This window comes from Prunus dulcis, chromosome 2, assembly GCF_902201215.1.
Source record: "Prunus dulcis chromosome 2, ALMONDv2, whole genome shotgun sequence".
NCBI lineage: Eukaryota > Viridiplantae > Streptophyta > Magnoliopsida > Rosales > Rosaceae > Prunus > Prunus dulcis.
Genome location: NC_047651.1, coordinates 18,663,988 through 18,681,593, shown reverse-complemented (window position 1 = coordinate 18,681,593; position 17,606 = coordinate 18,663,988). Strand labels below are relative to the sequence as shown.

Here is a 17,606-nt window from a genome sequence, read left to right as displayed (position 1 = left end):
CACACAATTAATGATTGAGTAGTCTTATGAAAAAGAATTTTGATTCGGAAATCTATTTTAATTCTTATAGTTTAATCATTTGGTTAATTTATTTATTTTGATAAGGTATACGCGTCTTTGTTAAATTAATGAGTTTCAATCTTATTGAAATAGGTGATAGTATACTAAATTCACACACACTACACATATATTAGGACTCGAATCAATAACTTTTCATAATTGAGCAATTACTTCAAACCACTACACTACTAGATTCTTTATTGATTATTTTTGTTTTTGTTTTTTTGTTTTAATAAAAAGATAATACATAATGCTATGTCTAAATCTTATTTGAAAAAAGTATAAAAGGAAACGAGTTCAAATCTCAAAAGATGGAGCATTAAAGCAATTTCCTTAACAAAGGTACCATATAATCTATCATGTTCCTAAGCCAAAGGTAAAGGAATGTAACGTAATGGTCTTCTTCTTTTGACTCAGTGACCAAGGGTGACTAGTTTGTAATCTTTTATGCTAAACCTATTGGTAAATATACCTAAAACTCGATTATGCCCAACTTGCAAGAGTGTTAAGCTTGAACGACTTTGTTTCGAACCAAGTCTATTTTATAGATATTGTTTGTTTGTCGGTATAAGGAATTTATCATGAGACAATGATGTCATTACAAGAATAACAAATATAAAATAAGTAAGTTGAATGTTCTTAGTTTCATACTTTGATTTATCTCATATATATATATATAGTTTGTTTGTGATTATACGAGAATTTCATGACACTAGACCACGAGTCAAGAATGTTAATAGTGAAACAAATATGTAAAAAGTTCTAAAGGTGTAAACTGAAACGTTCACTTGAATTTATCTGATACATATAACTTGTTGGTAATTGCATGTATAACAAATTTTATGACAATATATCGTGCGCCAATAGTGTCAATAATAAACAAACAGTTTTGTTCATGAGTTTACTTCCCGCATCTATTTTGTCGGTGATTACACGTATACGATAATTTTACATATTTTTTTCATAGAAAAAAACGAACGAGTCCCAAAAAATAAAGAAACTAATGTCAGTCGCAGGTTGTAATTTACCTATAAAAAGAAAAGTCATGACTTACTATAAATCCCATGAGATAATTAATTAAAAAGTTCGTAGCTTTAAGGCTCTCTCTCAGGTGCCTTCCCCTTATTCGGCAAAAAACACACCCACACAGAATCTTTGCCGACTACTTCTCCTCAACCCCAAACCAAACCAACCTGAGGACTTTAACCACGGTTCAGAATTAACCCTAAATCAGAGTTTAAGCTTTTTAACCAGAGTACATTCATGCAGTTAGGATTTAGGAGAGCCCAACAACAAAGAACGAACACAGACAAAACCCAGTTCCTCAAACCTCCATACTTTTGCTTTAAACAAAGCAAAGGCCAAAGCTTTTTATGGTTTTTTTTTCTTTTCCGGGCTCTCATTATTGCTCGTGAAATAACTGGCTGTTTGTTTTCCGGGAAAAAAAGAAGTCTGTCCCTCAGTTGAAACTCTCACTTTCCCGGGAATGGTTCCAGTGCCAAAGAAGGACTCTTCTTGCTTTGCTGCCTTATCCAATCAATTCCTCATGATCCCATTTTGCATGCCGAAACTGGTGTGTATAGTTTTCTCTTGACCCTTGTGTTTTCTGGATTTATTTTGTTTCTGGGTTTTCTTTGTGGCTTGAAATTATGGTTCTTTGAGATCTGAAATTGTAGCCATGCTGGGTGTATTTGATTTGGTTGAATGTATAAAGTTTCAGATATTTGCGGCTGAGATTTGATGTGGGTATTGAAATTTCAAGTTTGATATTTGTTGGGTAATTGATTTTGTGGATTTTATAGATGAAGATTGAGATGGGTTTAGGAGGTGGGGTTTGGAATGATGGAGATAAGGCTATGGTTGCTGCAGTTTTAGGCACTCGAGCTTTCGATTACTTGATATCGAGCTCGGTTTCTTCGAATGAGAATTCGTGCATGGGTATAGGGACTGATGAAAATTTGCACAATAAGCTCTCGGATCTTGTGGAGCCTCCGAATGCTTCAAATTTTGGCTGGAATTATGCAATTTTCTGGCAAATTTCAAGGTCCAAGTCTGGTGATTGGGCTTTGTGTTGGGGGGATGGTTCTTGTAGAGAGCCTAAGGAGGGTGAAGAGTCTGAAGCCACAAGAAATCTTAATCTTAGGCTTGAGGATGAGACCCAGCAGACGATGAGGAAGATAGTGCTTCAGAAGTTGCACACTTTGTTTGGGAGCTCAGATGAGTATAATGGTGCTCTTGGATTAGACCGGGTCACTGATACAGAGATGTTCTTGCTTGCTTCCATGTATTTTTCGTTTCCAAGAGGAGAAGGGGGCCCTGGCAAGTGCTTTGCGTCCGGGAAGCATGTCTGGCTCTCGGACTTGTTGAAATCGGGGTCAGATTATTGTGTTCGATCATTTCTTGCTAAGTCTGCTGGAGTTCAGACAATTGTTTTAGTCCCAACAGATGTGGGTGTCGTTGAATTGGGTTCAGTGAGATGTGTAGGGGAGAGTTTAGAGTTGTTGCAATCCATAAGGTCACTGTTTTCGACTCAGTCCTCGCTCACGAGGTCTAAGCCCCTGACAGGGTTCCCCGTGATGGGAAAGAGGAGAGATGAAAATGCCCAGCTAACTAATTTGAGCCCTGTGGAGAGAGGGGAAGGAGTTCCCAAAATTTTTGGGCAAGATTTGAACTCAGGGAACTCAGGCCGGCCTCGTTATAGAGAGAAACTTGCCGTTAGAAAGGTGGAGGAGAGGCCGTGGGATGTGTACTCAAATGGGAACAGGATTGCATTTTCAAGTCCTCGAAATGTTATTCAAGTTTCAAGTTGGCCGCATATTCATGATGCGAAACAGGGGAGCCCAACTGAGATGTATGCTTCTCAAAGTCCTGTGAATAATATACAGGAGCTTGTTAATGGGGTCAGGGATGATTTTCGTCTCAACCATTATCAACCACAGAAGCAGGCACCCATGCAAATTGACTTTTCTGGGGCAACTTCAAGGCCTTCTGTGGTTGCGCGACCCGTTGGTGCTGATTCTGAGAACTCAGATGCTGAAGCTCCATGCAAGGAAGAGCGGCCAGGCACAGCTGATGAAAGGAGGCCGCGAAAACGGGGCAGGAAGCCTGCAAATGGAAGAGAAGAACCCCTCAATCATGTGGAGGCAGAGAGGCAGCGGCGTGAGAAGCTGAACCAGCGGTTTTATGCTTTACGAGCTGTTGTACCCAACATATCCAAGATGGACAAAGCATCCTTGTTGGGAGATGCCATTGCTTACATCAATGAGCTCCAGGCGAAGCTTAAGATGATGGAAGCAGATAGGGAGAACCTCGGGGGCACTTCAAGAGATGCGTCAGCTTTGGGGGCAAATCCAGGTATCAGTATGGAAAACCAGAGCCAGGCACCTGATGTTGATATTCAAGCTGTGCATGATGAGGTTGTTGTAAGGGTGAGCTGCCCTTTGGATTCCCACCCTGCATCAAGAGTCATCCAAGCATTCAAAGAGGCACAAATCACTGTTGTTGAGTCAAAACTTGCCGCAGCAGACGATACTGTGTTTCATACGTTTGTCATAAAATCTCAGGGATCCGAGCCGTTGACGAAGGAAAAGTTGATTGCAGCATTTTCCCGGGAATCCAACTCCTTACAGTCATTGTCATCGGTTGGGTAGCAGGAGAATTGCAATTAACATAGTCCATAGGTATAGTAAGTGAAGAACCCATTTAAAAGTTTCTTCAGAGGTTTTGATATACAGCCAGGGATCCTGAAAAGGAATAGCATTGCTAGCTAGAAGTAGAAAAAATAACTACCTAATGACCAAGTAGGGGCGCAAAATTTCTATGATTGTTTATAGCATACATATTCTGTCCTAAGTATTCTTGCAAGGTCGATTACATTTGTAAGTTTAACCGACTCTAAAATTGTTGGTTATCAAGAAGCTCATAGATTTGTTTTGTTTTTTAAATGCTAGTTTCGTTGTTTTTCTTTTTTGTTATTTGCTCCTCATATGAATCTTACCATAATTTTTTTATATATCATAATGACTGTTATTTCTACTGGATACCAGTGTTATATAAATGTGCTGGATTCTTCTTCTGTCCTCTCACGTGAGTTTCCTTTATGACTAATCCATCTTCTACATTCAACTTGGACAAATTCTGAAAATTGGCCGCTATTTGTTCCTTCGACATACCTTAAATTGAGTGAGTTATCCAATTCAATCGAGTTTGAGTCACCAAACGTGTTCCCAAATCAAGGTAAATTTGTTGTTCTCTTAGATTGTTGGAAGGAAAGCCTTCTGCACCGAGAAACACTTATGAAACCCATTTTCAAGTTGATCTCTCAACAGAAAGAAAGAAACATGTTCCAAATAATTTCCCTTGACATTAACAACAACAGCTCTGAAAATATTGTGGTCTATGGGCAAGCAGCAGAGGTGGACTTTTGGTAACATCTCCCTGTCTGCCTCAAAACTTTTGGTAACATATGTTTCATATTGGTGACACATATGTTTCATATTTCTTTCATAAAAATGAGATATAAGTTTTTGTGGTCAGCATGCTTTTCACGAGGGCAGCTACTATTCTATAGACTGTTTGGAGATGTTGACAGCAAAACTATTTTTCGTATGTCTTCTGTTTGGTCGCAGTTGAAATGGTAAACTTGGTTTGCTATTTGGTTCTGAACCAATCTGAAAATACTTTGCTGCATAAAACAACAAAACCAAGTACCTTCTCAAATTCAATTCTCTCTCTCCCTCTCCCTCTCCCTCTCCCTCTCTTGTCTTAGCAGACAAAAGAGCTTTGCATAGATGCACATGAGAAAGGAGCAAGGAATAGATCCTGTGGTCAAATTCTAGGCCACCCCTTTTAATATTTCTCCTTTCTATAAAGGACCTGTTGAGGTATCTCTCTAAGTTAACCTTGCCAGAAAAGAATTTGAGAAAAGAAAAAAAAAAAAGAAAAAGCAAACAAACTGAACCCATGGTTCCCAGAGATCAGCATATATAATTAACAAACTATGATCAAGAATAAAAAAGAATAAAGTAAGAATATATAAACCATGTGGTCCTCTTGTAGTGACAGAAACCATGTTCTCCATGTGTGCTCGCAAAAAAAGGGCCAAGGATTATGAAAAGTTAAAGGCAAAAAAGAAAAATAATAAATAAATAAATAAATATATATATAACCAAACATATGTGGTTCATATATTGCTAGAGAACAAAACCAAGAAGCGCTCTTGTCCAATCTGCGTAGACTTATTTAGGTTCCAGTCTTTTTTGCTTGTAGAATTAAATGCCTCTCTTCATTTGCAAGGACTTTTGGAACAATTTGGTGCAAGTTGACAGAGTAGATTGCAACCCAAAACACAAACACACGCATGCCCACATTTGTGCTTTCTGTGCCTAATCTTTTCAGGTTTGGTATATATATATATATATATGGCTAAATGGGGAAGGCTGATTACAAGTCCATGTGGGGTTTAGGGTTTTGCTTTTGTGCCCACGTCTCTTTGCACATTTAGAAATTGTGGTGGTTAAGTGCATTTAATGTTGACATGTTTTTATCTGCGATAAAAAAAAAATGTAAAAAAAGAGTGAACTTAGCTAAGTTGGTTAGAATGGATGTGCTCCATCTCCTGCACTCGAATTGGAATTCCCGTCCCGTAGTTTAGTTTATTTAAAATAGAATATCAATTGTATGAAAAAGAAGAAGAATAGAGAAATAGAGTTTGTCCAATTCCATGGATATGTGACCTAAATGGAACTGTGGACCAGTGACTAGTTGAGAAGAAAAACTTATGTTTTATTTTATGTTATCAAGAATGCGTAGCTTGAATTCAATTGTCAAAATGCATGCCTACCACTAGTCCACAAGCATATTGGTTGCAAAGAAAAGTAAAGTCTAAGAAAAAGGGATTTCCTAAGATTTCTGAGAAGATGAAGAATTTGACTGATTTCGTGCAGACTTTTTAGCAGCTGAAAATGATATTGGTTGAAGGGCTTTCCTAAGACTTTTTAGCAGTAAGAAGGCTTTCCTAAGATTTCTGAGAAGATGAAGAGTTTGACTGATTTCATGCAGACTTTTCGCAACTAAAATGGTACTTGGCAAACAAGTTTCAGACTTTCAGTCAATTCCAATGCAATAGACATACAAACATCAGCTAGCTTAGCGTGTTTGAAATTGTTTCCACAGTCTGAAGAATAAAATTCATTATCCTGAGCTCTCAAAAAGGAATCATTATCGTGAAGTTTTTTTAATTAATTAATTATTTTTCCTTCAAATATCTTATATCTAACTTGTCAACACAAGATTGAATTTAAAATTAAAATTGAGTTTGCATACGGAGTCCATCTTAGTGGAAAACAAAATAGCTTTAATTTGCAGACTAGTAATTCTAAGTTCAAACCTACAAAGTATTTAGTGTGAAAAACTCTCATCTTTCTTGTAGTTTAAAACTATCACTTGAACATGACAAGTTTTAGTGACATTCTCGGGCTTAAAAGGTATAAATCCTGTAAGCTTTGGGCCAAACCAAGGTGACATGTCCTATATGGATTTGGGCCATTTGCAACCCGTAGCAGAAATGGTAGTTTTGCTTGTAAGAGAATTTGGCTACATCGGATGTGCTCAAAAAGGGGCCGTGACACAATTAAACATATATGGTTGTGCTTTTATTTGTTTATCTTTCTCGAATTGCATTATTCACTTCAAACTCAAGTTTAGTTATGGCTCTTAAGCCGAAATTCAAGAACTAATGAACTCTAAATCTTAAGATTTAATATCATAATTCTACATTCTAAAAGCAACCATAAATTTTAAGCTAATCCTCTTAAACCATACGGAATCTTAACACTAATAAACTCCAATAATCACTTTGGAAAAGAAAAACTCCAATGAAATGTAAACTTTATAAAAAGTTTAAAAATTTAAAAATTAAATCCCGATGAATTGGACTTTTTCTACATAGGAATTAGGATTGCTAACAATTTAGCCAAACTCATTTAATACAAATATATTTGCGGGAAGAAGTACGAAATTCACATTGTACTTCAAATTCACATGCATTTGATTTGATGGCCGATATTCAGGAACAAAAATGCCAAGAAAGTTCCAGTTACAGAAAACCTACGAAACTGCCGCTGTGTTTTGAACTATCCGACAGCTCCACAGAGCAAAATTAGAGACCGAAACAGAGAGCTGCTGAGTCAACTTCTTCGCAGCCATGTCTAGACCAAACCACCACCAGCAACAGGTTACTTCTCTGCCCATTTTGTTTCTTTCTCTTACTTTCCATTTCTTCATCACTGCTTTTTTTTAATTTTTTTTAAGCTTCTTGTTACAGCACAAGGTCTCATTTTCTTTTCTCTAATTTCTTGGCTTGAAGCCCCCTTTCAATTTGCACTATGAATTGAAGTCACCCTTGTTTTTTTTTGGATTCTCTAAGTACCCAGAATGTTTACTTGTTCTTTCTTGCTGTTATTGGGCTCATATTTGAAAAACCTTCTGGGATTGTGTAAGATTGCTCCATGTGGTTGTGATGAAGTCTTAATTGATTGGTTAACTATTTTTTGGACAATGCTGAGTTAATTTTTTTAGTTGGTATGCAAAACCTAGATAAAGATTTGGAATGTTATTAACAGAGAGATATATATGCTGGATATGGGTTTTGTTAATTTTTTCTAAATAATTGAAACGTTGGTGAGCAAAGAGAAGTTGAGTGTGGTGTGAGAATGGGGCAATGTAATGTGAATTTTCTATATGTCAAGTTGTGTACTTTCATTTGTAAATTTGTCATACTGTCCCTCCAGTTTGTGTTGTCATTTTATATGCCAAGTAATTGCTGCAAACTGCTGCCATATGTTGAACCAACAACAACCAATTTCTTATTAGCTCATTTTAACATTCTTCAGATTAATCTAGAAATCAAGCGGCATGAAGATAATATTAAATTTCTGCAGAGTGAGATAAACCGCTTGAGTGAATCTATACTTGATTTGCAAGGTATCTTCGTATCTTCTATATATTTTCTTCTCTCTACCTTTCCTCTCCCCTTCTAAGTATCCATACGAATCACAGTTAAAAGTATGATGCTTTTTGATACAAATGTAATAAACTTGGTTATTCATTTTCTTTTGATCTAAAAGTTCAACTCGCATTGAATAAGTTCCACCTCTACTTCAGTATTAACTAGCTGGACATCATTGTGATATTCAAAATTCTTCTGCTTCTTTTTGTCTAGTGAGTCTTGGAAAGCATCTCCCAGCCAATGGAACTGGAACAACAAATGAAAGCGGCACTACTCTTGCTGAGAAGGATGAAACAGAACAGATATTGCGGCATGAGAAATCTGCAGCTAGTTTATTGTGCAGGCTGAACCTGTTGAAATCTCCTCACACGACTCAGGCTTTGAATTTGGCTCTGACAAAGGATGTTCTGGGTATTGTTGGCATTGTTGCCACCCTTGGCAGAGTCGATGATGACAACCTTAGCAGGTCTGTTTTTCTTGGCGTCCATCTCTTTCTCGTGATATCCCATATGAAAGAGAGTTTTTTGGCTGGATGAAGTCAAAATTTCTTCAGATCATATTTCTTGATTGGTTTTATTGATCATCCAGATGATAGAGTTCATGATAAGGGTTATTAGGTTGCTTCCTCGAGTTTCTTCCTGCTACTGCTCAAACTTACTGTGACTCATATAATTTCTGATTACAAAAATAATCCATCAGTTTTGTTTAGACCAGACAAATAATTTGCCCAACTTTGTATGTGGGATTCATATGTGGTCTTTCAAAATTTTATGATATGCTATTCTGATTAATCTATGTCCCAGTTCAGCATTTCCAACAAAGTACAGATAGAAAGACCACAATATTATAAATAAATAAATAAACTTATTATTTTGTTTGTTGCTCTTGATTAAGTTACGTAATAAGTATAAAAATATAGAAGAAAGATAGATCACTGTCTATCACAAACACTATTTCTTTCTTTTACAAAGTTGCCTGACATGCTGCTTTCCTGTAACTTTGAACTAGGCTTCTCTCAGAATACTTGGGACTGGAAACGATGCTAGCAATTGTATGCAGGACGTATGAAGGTGTTAAGGTTCTAGAGAAGTATGATGCGGATGGTACAATAATCAGCACTGCCGGTATACATGGGCTAGGATCTTCTATTGGGAAGAGCATAAAAGGGCGGTTTCTTGTTATATGTCTTGAAGATTTAAGGCAAGAAACCTGTCCCCCTTTTCTCTCAAGTGGTTATTGCTTATACAATTTCTAACTGTCGTTTGTTTTTAGCCCATATGTTGGGGGATTTGTAGCTGATGACCCACAAAGGAAGCTTTCTCTTCCAAAACCAAAACTACCAAATGGGGAGTGTCCGCCTGCCTTTCTTGATTATGCAGTGAACACAATCAATTTGGATGACAAAAACTTGGATTGTCTCACCAGCGGTGGGCATGGTCTCAGAGAGACACTATTCTATAGCCTCTTTTCTCGCCTCCAAATATATAGAACCAGAGCGGAGATGCATCTTGCTCTGCCCTGCATAAATGATGGAGCACTGTCTTTAGATGGCGGGGTTATTAAAAAGAGTGGCGTGTTCATCCTGGGAAGCAGGTTAGTTTGGAACTAAATAAAACTCTCGAAAACCTTGTTTATTGCTATGTTTTTTTTTCTTCTTATAGAAGTGTTATCTACTCTCAGGAAAGATATAGAGGTCAAATTTCCTGCAACCTCCGGAGAATCTAGTATGTCTGCAAAATACCTTGAAACTGAGGATATGATCAAGAAGCTGAAATGGGAGCGATCTCATGTTACCGAGGATATGCAAAGAGAACAAGAATTGTTGGACTTCGCTAAGGCAAACTTCACCAGACAAGTGTGATTCTGTGGGGTTTCCTTTTAATGGGTACTGGCCTAAGGATCTCTTGAAGACTGTAAGCACTGATTCATACAACCTCTATCTTTGAAAATTTAATCAGAAAACTGTAGCGTTTGAATGAAACTCAAGGGATCAGATTCTAATTTCATTATGCTTAAAATTTCAAGTCAAAATCTGAGCTTCTATGCCTCATATTTTAGCATTTTGTTTTGGCAATTCCTCCATATTATTTTAAAGGACATTTCTGTTAAGGTCATGAAAGATTGTTGCCTCTCCATATTGTTAGTAATTCAAGATGTTGGATGCTTATAAACTATCCATGCATAAACCATCATGATTGGTGTCCTGAAGCTCTTGCTATTCTAGACAATATTTGAATATTACTAACACTTTCTTGTGTTGGCTATAACAGAAGCATGCAGGCCAAGATGGAGGCATCAGCAGGTTGCTTGGATTTTTTTTCCATCTCTAAGTTACTGCTTCATGTGCCTTCTTTGTATCAAATTGTAAAAGCAGCAAAATGTATTGATTCTCTCCTTCTGTTGTTTTTTGGTTGGTTGGCTTTAGCTACAACCTGTACATCCTCAAGCCAAGTTGGTTTGTAACTTTAAAAATTGTGGATTCCTTTTCTTTAGCATGAACGATACAAACATAAAGGAACGACATTTCCCCCCTTATGGGATGTGTATCAAACCCTGTTATATTTATTGTCCCTTTTTTATTTTTTACTTTCTACTTTTCCCTTCAATATGCTCTCCATAGCCAAGATGTTGGTGTAACTTTCACGTATTAATTATGTATCACTTATATATTCAACTTCATCAAATCGATTTCTATGGAACACAATTGCAAATGAGAAGCAATAGATGTCTGCTTATAAGTATATTGGAGAGCAACTGTAGCCATTCTTTGTATGCAAAACTTCACAACATCAGACCTAAATGAATCTCATGTACCAAAACCAACATACGCTTTTCGGAAAGAATGGTATGCATTTACAATAAATTTAAAAAGAAAAACTTATGGTACAAAACTACAGATCAGTTTCAAAACCCTGCTTCAAAAGAAAACATGCAAGCCCCACATTTATCCTCTAATGCAGACTATCACCTGAACATAAGCCCCGTGCCTGGCTTTGGAACAATATCACACATTCCCTTTGTACTTGCTCTGTAAGTTAGAAATTGTGTTAGTGCAAATGAGATGGGAGGGAAGCTGTATGGAATTTAACTATTCCGCTGCCCTCTCAGACATGTTGACCTCCATACTTGTAGGCATTGATCCATTTCCCTCATGGTCCTTATCATTACCTTCCTTGTCATCCTTCCTGTTACGATAACGACAATGTTGAGAGATGTGCCCCTTCTTGCCACAAACTTGGCAAATAACTTTGCCATTTGTCTCCAATTTTTGCCTCTTCCATTGCATACTTCGTGGCTTCATATCTCTTTGCCTTGGTGCATACTTCCTTGCTAGATCACCTACTAGGTTAAAAGGTGCTCCCTGGTTCTCCCTAACACGCATCTCTTCTTCAACCCTCAAACGTTCCATCAACATTGCAAAAGGTAGATGTTCCTCACGCATCAACTTAATGCACACATCCTTCCAAGACGGGGGGAGTTTGGAGATGATGACACTGACATGAAATTTTTCCTCAATCATCATTCCAGAACCTACAATGGAATCAGCAAGCCTATTAAAATTTTCAACTTGCTCCACAATTGATTTCCCCTCGAGCATCACAAATTCGATGTACTTTTTAACTCGAGTTCTATCTGTTCCAAATTGCTCAAAAAGATATATTAGCTTTAGATCTTCCCACAGCTCTTTAGCAGTCATGGTTTTCTTTGAGTAAAGATAAAACAGATCATCAGAAAGAGCGTTTAAGATGCCACGACGACACACGGAATCATCATTCACCCATTTCCGGTCAGCAGCCTTTGAATGAGCAATTTCTTCACTACTTGCTTCCGGGCCAAGCATACTGCTTGGGCATGGCTCAAAGAGCACATATGCAATCTTTAATTGCTTCAACTGAAGCTCCATCTGTTCCACCCAGAATGGGTAGTTTTTCCCATCAAAACGGCTAGTCTCAATGGTAACAAGTTGTTGAGGAGCAATACCATTTAATGAATTAGACATGTCTCCAGTTTGCTTACCATTTTCAGTTCGTTTACTGTCAAGTTCAGATCTGCATTATAATTAATTAAAGTCAGTCAATTGTTCAACTACCTGCTTTTCAGCGACAAAAGAGTTATCAAGGAGAAGCCTCCGAATCGACTTGCTCAAGATAAAGGTGAATACGATCAGAAATCTAAAAAAAGGGATTTAAGAGTCCAGATCTGCACTCAAACAAATTATCAACAGTTTACTCTCACCTTATCTTTGATTCCATCTTTTTAACGGCTTCCTCTATTGCAGGGACACTCTTTTTGAACGCTGCCCATTGTTCAGTTGGCAAGCTAATTCCTGAAAGCATAACATCAATACAAATCAATATTAAAACAAAAGCATTGAATATACAGAAAGATACAGGGCAATGGACTGCAATATACAACTAAGTATGTGATTATGCAAGCAATACATATTGTTAGGACTATAATCAACACAGTAAATAAAACAAATTATTTCTTATCAATAACCAGGAAAGCAATGTGAATGTTAAAAACATAAAACGCAACCAATAAAAAAAATATAAAGCAGTTTCACAGATATGGGGTCACCTTTGGCAGTAGGAAGTTGCTTTCCATCTTTTTGATAAAATTCTCTGAAGGACACGTAAGTTTTCTCTTTGAAATCGTTAATCACCACAGTTTTCCTGTTAGATAGCTAATGAAACCAAAAAACTTCAGATCAGAAATCCACACACAGAGTCTCACAGATACATAGACACACACAATATGATCAAAGTGCGAGAAAACAAAAGGTTCTGAATTTCTCAATTTCGAGCAATGATTGTGTTCTTATAAAATCCCAGTTTCTCTTGGTTATTTGCCTGCATTTGTCATCAACCAACTAGAATCTAGTGTTGTTTTAAATATATAAAACTTTTTCAAAAAATGATACAAACAAATAGGAAAAAAAAAAAACACTAAATTTCAATTCTTTATTCACATTTGAGTGTCAACAACATTTTAGTAGCCCAATAGTTGCATTTGCTTCACTTTACTAAACACTCACCTGAAAGTTAAAACGGATGAAACCAATTATTAAAAGATTAAACTTTACTTTCTGAGCAGCCAAACACAGAGATTAGGGTTTTACCTTGCAAATAACACGGTGTCCATCCTCATTCACCTCCTTCTTCGACCTCGTGCCCGGCTCTTCTTGCACATTCGTCTCCATGAGCTCCTCCCGAGCGTTCACCTCGGGCTCCGGAGACGAAAGCAGGAACCTTTCGATCACGCTTCTCACGAAGCTCTTGTGCTCTGTATCAGAGAAATCGATTCCAAGTTGCTCCGAGGTTACCTTTCGGACTTTGAACTCAGTCATCTCCTCCAAGTTGGTTTTTCTCAATATGTCCAAAACCGTATCCTCGATTTTCCGTCGACTTTCAGAGTCCATTTTCTGACCGGTTTTCTCGGGAAATTATAATTTTCTCAGAAAATGTTAAGAACGAGTTTTGATTTTGTGAGGTTAAATTAGGGCGGGGGGAGTGGAGGAGAGTTCAGACTCGGAGAAACGGCTTGGAGCGACTTCGGAGGCACAAACATTTGTTTTGGTCTTTATTAATTTTTTTTTTTTTGCCCTTTTTTGGTGGTGGGAGTAAAAATATGAGATTATTGTCACGGTAATCTAGTACTTACAATTTCTTTTTTTTTTTTTTTCTTTTTACAAGAGCTTATGCATGAGATATTTTTTGGAGTCACAATGATAACTTAGAATTTTTTTATCTTTTACTTATAAAATTATAATAACAGTTGAGAATGCCACGTGATGTTACAAGTTTACTTAAATTAACTTAAATTCAAATTACGTGTACATGTTTTAAGTGAGTTCGTTCCGTATACAAGATTTTTTTTTTTTCCTTCCAAAACACACACTAGTAATCTTAATATAATGGAATCGTCCCATCTTATTTAATAATAAGTACTGTATTATTTGTGCTCTATACCCTAACACAACTTTTATTTATTTATTTACAAAATCAGAAAATAAAACTATTTGAAAACCTTGGCTCCTCTTCCACTATCCTCATTGGCAACTCCCCCTTTACTCAACTTCTCCCTCTTTTTGGAATCCCTTTTTCTCTCTCTACGAAGAGAGACTAGAAGTAGGAGCGGGGAGGGAGGAGAAAGGCGGGAAGGCCACCGACAATATGGGGCTGCTTGCTTTGTATTTCTTATATAGAAAAAAATAAATAAATAAATGAGATCGATGTAGGAAAAAAAAAAATGTAGGCCGAGTATGGAAAGCATCCAAAAAATGTTACAAAAGGAAATTACAAATAAGCTACCAAATTAGCCTTAGGTCTTCACCTAATTTAAAGGCTCATATTCTTGGTACTCTTTTTCTACCTTTATTCTAATACATTAGCAAAACATACAAAACTCATTTCTTTGTTCTTGGTAAAGATTCTAGTCACAAATGTTTGAATAACATGACAATATCACTTATAACCAACAATACATGCATATAAAGAGCATGGGTTGACCCAAAAATGTTGTTGGCCAATCTTGTTCCTTCCCATTGATTAAGTTTATAAACAGATTCATAAGCCCAAGCTTTTCCTTCCCTGTACAATTTTATACATGGATTTAGACACCTCTCATTTAACTCTCATTTTTGCAGCCATCATTGCCTGCATCATATACCAAAGGCTGAAATGCAGATCTTCACCCAAACCCCAAAAGCTTCCTCCGGGCCCACCCAGGTGGCCCATCTTGGGCAACCTGCTTCAGCTGGGTCCATTGCCACATAGGGACCTAGCCTCTTTATGTGACAAATATGGGCCTCTGGTTTACCTAAAACTTGGTAGCGTTGATGCCATCACAACCAATGACCCAGAAATCATCCGGGAAATACTTCTCAAACAAGATGAGGTTTTTGCATCCAGACCAAGAACTCTTGCTGCTGTTCATTTGGCCTATGGGTGTGGTGACGTGGCACTTGCCCCGTTCGGGCCGCGGTGGAAGCGAATGAGGAGGATATGCATGGAGCACTTGCTGACAACAAAGCGGCTGGACTCTTTCGCACGGCATCGGGCTGAAGAGGCCCAACACCTTGTTCGAGATGTTTGGGCCATGGCCCAGACGGGAAAGGCGGTGAACTTGAGGGACTTGTTGGGTGGGTTTTCCATGAACAATGTGACTAGGATGCTACTTGGGAAGCAGTATTTTGGGGCTGGGTCGGCAGGCCCACAAGAGGCCATGGAGTTCATGCACATAACCCATGAGTTGTTTTGGTTGTTGGGGTTGATATATTTGGGTGATTACTTGCCAATTTGGAGGTGGGTGGATCCTTATGGGTGTGAGAAGAAAATGAGGGAAGTGGAGAAAAGAGTGGATGATTTTCACACCAACATTATTGAAGAACATAGGAGGAGGGCAAGGGAGGAGAAGGGAAAAAAAACGAGAGGGGAGGAAGGAGGAGAAATGGACTTCGTTGATGTCTTGTTGTCTTTGCCAGGTGAGGATGGGAAAGAACACATGGATGATGTGGAAATCAAAGCTCTAATTCAGGTAATATTTTTCCAATAATATTAGAAGAACTTTGCTAATGTCAATCCCCCATGCGCATTCTGAACGTTGATGAAATGTAATTCTCATATCGATCAATGGTTAGAAATTACCTAAACACACATGAACGATTGATTATAACACAACTCATATAAGAACCATATTTTGTTTTAATTATCTAATATTTAATTAAAAATTTATTATGAATTTCTTCAGGATATGATAGCCGCTGCCACGGACACTTCAGCTGTGACCAACGAATGGGCAATGGCTGAGGTGATCAAGCATCCATGCATACTTCGTAAGATCCAAGAAGAGCTCGATTCCGTCGTCGGTCCAAAACGAATGGTCAACGAATCGGACCTAGCCCACCTTAACTACCTACGATGCGTTGTACGCGAAACCTTTCGCATGCACCCAGCTGGACCCTTCCTCATCCCGCACGAATCACTTCGTGCCACGTGGATCGACGGATACTACATACCCGCCAAGACACGTGTCTTCATCAATACTCATGGACTAGGCCGAAACACCAAGATATGGGACAATGTGGAGGAGTTTAGACCAGAGAGGCATTGGCTTTCTGATGGGAGCCGAGTTGAGATTAGCCATGGAGCCGATTTCAAGATCTTGCCATTCAGTGCTGGAAAGAGGAAGTGTCCCGGTGCGCCACTTGGAGTGACTCTGGTTTTGATGGCATTGGCTCGGCTTTTTCATGGTTTTGATTGGGCCCCACCAGATGGGTTGAGGCCTCAAGATATTGATACCAAAGAGGTTTATGGGATGACCATGCCCAAGGCCCAACCTTTGATGGCCATTGCTAAGCCTCGCTTGCCTAACCATATGTACCATTAGGGTTGTGGAAGATTTTCAATTCTCCCATGTAGTGCAAAACTAGCAAAGGTGCGGGTTTTAAAACCATCTGAAATATGTATAAATTTATGAAAATATGTAGCAAGTTTAAGTTACAAAATAAAGACTAATAACATGTTTTATATGTTGCTTGTTATCTTTCAAAATAGAAACATAACAAAGTGGATGAAACAAATTAAATAAGGGAAGAGCAGAAAAGGAGAAGGGGCAAAAAGGGAAGAGTAGAAAAGGTTTAGTGGAGGGCATTTTCGGCAATTCACTGTGCTGAAGAGAAAACAAAACTGAAAACAACATTAAAAAAGAGGGGCATTCCCGTCATTGTACTGTGCTTAAGAACAGTGTAGGCTGAATTGAGCTTTAGTATATATATAATTTACAAATTTAGTTCGCAAAATAAAAACCCTTTGCCTTAAATAAAGAAATAAAAACCATTTAAAAATTAAGATATAATTTCGTATAGTATTTACTTGTACAACAAAGTTCTTTAAGCTTTGCTCCGATTTTAGTATAATCTGTGGACAGATCTTCGACATTAGACAACAGTTTGATGAGAGCTAAACCATATTAGAATGTAGATTTGGTTGTATGGTAGTCACCTTTGCGAGCAGGAACTTGACTTCCACCGATTTGACAAAATTGCTCAATTGACACAAAAGTTAGCCCTCCTACATTACGAACCACCACACTTGTCTTGTTTGATAGCTAATGAAACTAAACAAAAAACTGTAATTTTCAACCATTCAAATATAAAATTCTCAGTTTTTCGCCTGCAATTTTTCATCAACCGAGAAAAATGTCTGTATCTTTCTGAAAAAGGCAAACAAGCAACCCTAAATTTGGATTCTTTATACGTAACATGGATTAAAGAAACCCATTATTATAGAATTCAATTTCCCTTCCGTTTCCTACACTTTCTAAGCAACCAAACATAGAAATTAGGGTTTGGTTTTCACCTCGTAAACAAAACGGTCTTCTCCAACCTCATCCACCTCTCCTTCTTCAACCCCATCGACCATTCATATTTCTCTCCTCAAGCTCTTCTCGATCGCTCAGGCCATGTTTGAAACTCTTGTTCTCCATATCTACCAAAACGAACGATCCAACTATTCTTATATATATGGGGTTCACA

The 17,606-nt window shown here is 37.8% G+C and overlaps 4 protein-coding genes across 4 annotated transcripts; 3 read left to right on the top strand and 1 right to left on the bottom strand.

Moving 5' to 3' along the window:
• Positions 1–1,207: 1,207 nt before the first annotated feature.
• Positions 1,208–4,070, top strand: LOC117618673 (transcription factor MTB1-like). Its single transcript, XM_034348347.1, has 2 exons — positions 1,208–1,633; positions 1,863–4,070. The coding sequence occupies exons 1-2, from the start codon at positions 1,547–1,549 to the stop codon at positions 3,708–3,710; spliced, it is 1,935 nt and encodes a 644-aa protein (XP_034204238.1). The 5' UTR covers positions 1,208–1,546; the 3' UTR covers positions 3,711–4,070.
• Positions 4,071–7,073: 3,003 nt separating this feature from the next.
• On the top strand, positions 7,074–10,654 carry LOC117618888 (protein DEFECTIVE IN MERISTEM SILENCING 3). The gene is made up of 7 exons (XM_034348649.1): positions 7,074–7,294; positions 7,953–8,043; positions 8,282–8,534; positions 9,077–9,268; positions 9,341–9,661; positions 9,749–9,981; positions 10,339–10,654. Exons 1-6 carry the CDS (start codon positions 7,265–7,267, stop codon positions 9,927–9,929), a joined length of 1,068 nt encoding a protein of 355 aa, XP_034204540.1. The 5' UTR covers positions 7,074–7,264; the 3' UTR covers positions 9,930–9,981; positions 10,339–10,654.
• A 220-nt stretch (positions 10,655–10,874) lies between these two features.
• Positions 10,875–13,643, bottom strand: LOC117619102. The gene is made up of 4 exons (XM_034348947.1): positions 13,191–13,643; positions 12,650–12,755; positions 12,305–12,395; positions 10,875–12,117 (listed from the first exon to the last, which is right to left on the bottom strand). Exons 1-4 carry the CDS (start codon positions 13,488–13,490, stop codon positions 11,157–11,159), a joined length of 1,458 nt encoding a protein of 485 aa, XP_034204838.1. The 5' UTR covers positions 13,491–13,643; the 3' UTR covers positions 10,875–11,156.
• A 1,034-nt stretch (positions 13,644–14,677) lies between these two features.
• Positions 14,678–16,459, top strand: LOC117618316 (cytochrome P450 703A2). Its single transcript, XM_034347907.1, has 2 exons — positions 14,678–15,607; positions 15,821–16,459. Exons 1-2 carry the CDS (start codon positions 14,678–14,680, stop codon positions 16,457–16,459), a joined length of 1,569 nt encoding a protein of 522 aa, XP_034203798.1.
• Positions 16,460–17,606: the final 1,147 nt, after the last annotated feature.

Bases quoted from the DNA above. Each gene is read 5' to 3' on its own strand.
- LOC117618316 (XM_034347907.1), top strand. From the start codon at position 14,678: ATGGATTTAGACACCTCTCATTTAACTCTCATTTTTGCAGCCATCATT. The intron at 15,608-15,820 runs GTAATATTTTTC...GAATTTCTTCAG, and splicing joins AAATCAAAGCTCTAATTCAG to GATATGATAGCCGCTGCCAC.
- LOC117618888 (XM_034348649.1), top strand. From the start codon at position 7,265: ATGTCTAGACCAAACCACCACCAGCAACAG. The intron at 8,535-9,076 runs GTCTGTTTTTCT...ACTTTGAACTAG, and splicing joins GATGATGACAACCTTAGCAG to GCTTCTCTCAGAATACTTGG. The intron at 9,662-9,748 runs GTTAGTTTGGAA...ATCTACTCTCAG, and splicing joins GTGTTCATCCTGGGAAGCAG to GAAAGATATAGAGGTCAAAT.
- LOC117619102 (XM_034348947.1), bottom strand. From the start codon at position 13,490: ATGGACTCTGAAAGTCGACGGAAAATCGAGGATACGGTTTTGGACATA. The intron at 12,756-13,190 runs GTAAAACCCTAA...TGGTTTCATTAG, and splicing joins GACACCGTGTTATTTGCAAG to CTATCTAACAGGAAAACTGT. The intron at 12,396-12,649 runs GTGACCCCATAT...TTATGCTTTCAG, and splicing joins GCAACTTCCTACTGCCAAAG to GAATTAGCTTGCCAACTGAA.
- LOC117618673 (XM_034348347.1), top strand. From the start codon at position 1,547: ATGGTTCCAGTGCCAAAGAAGGACTCTTCTTGCTTTGCTGCCTTATCC. The intron at 1,634-1,862 runs GTGTGTATAGTT...TGGATTTTATAG, and splicing joins CATTTTGCATGCCGAAACTG to ATGAAGATTGAGATGGGTTT.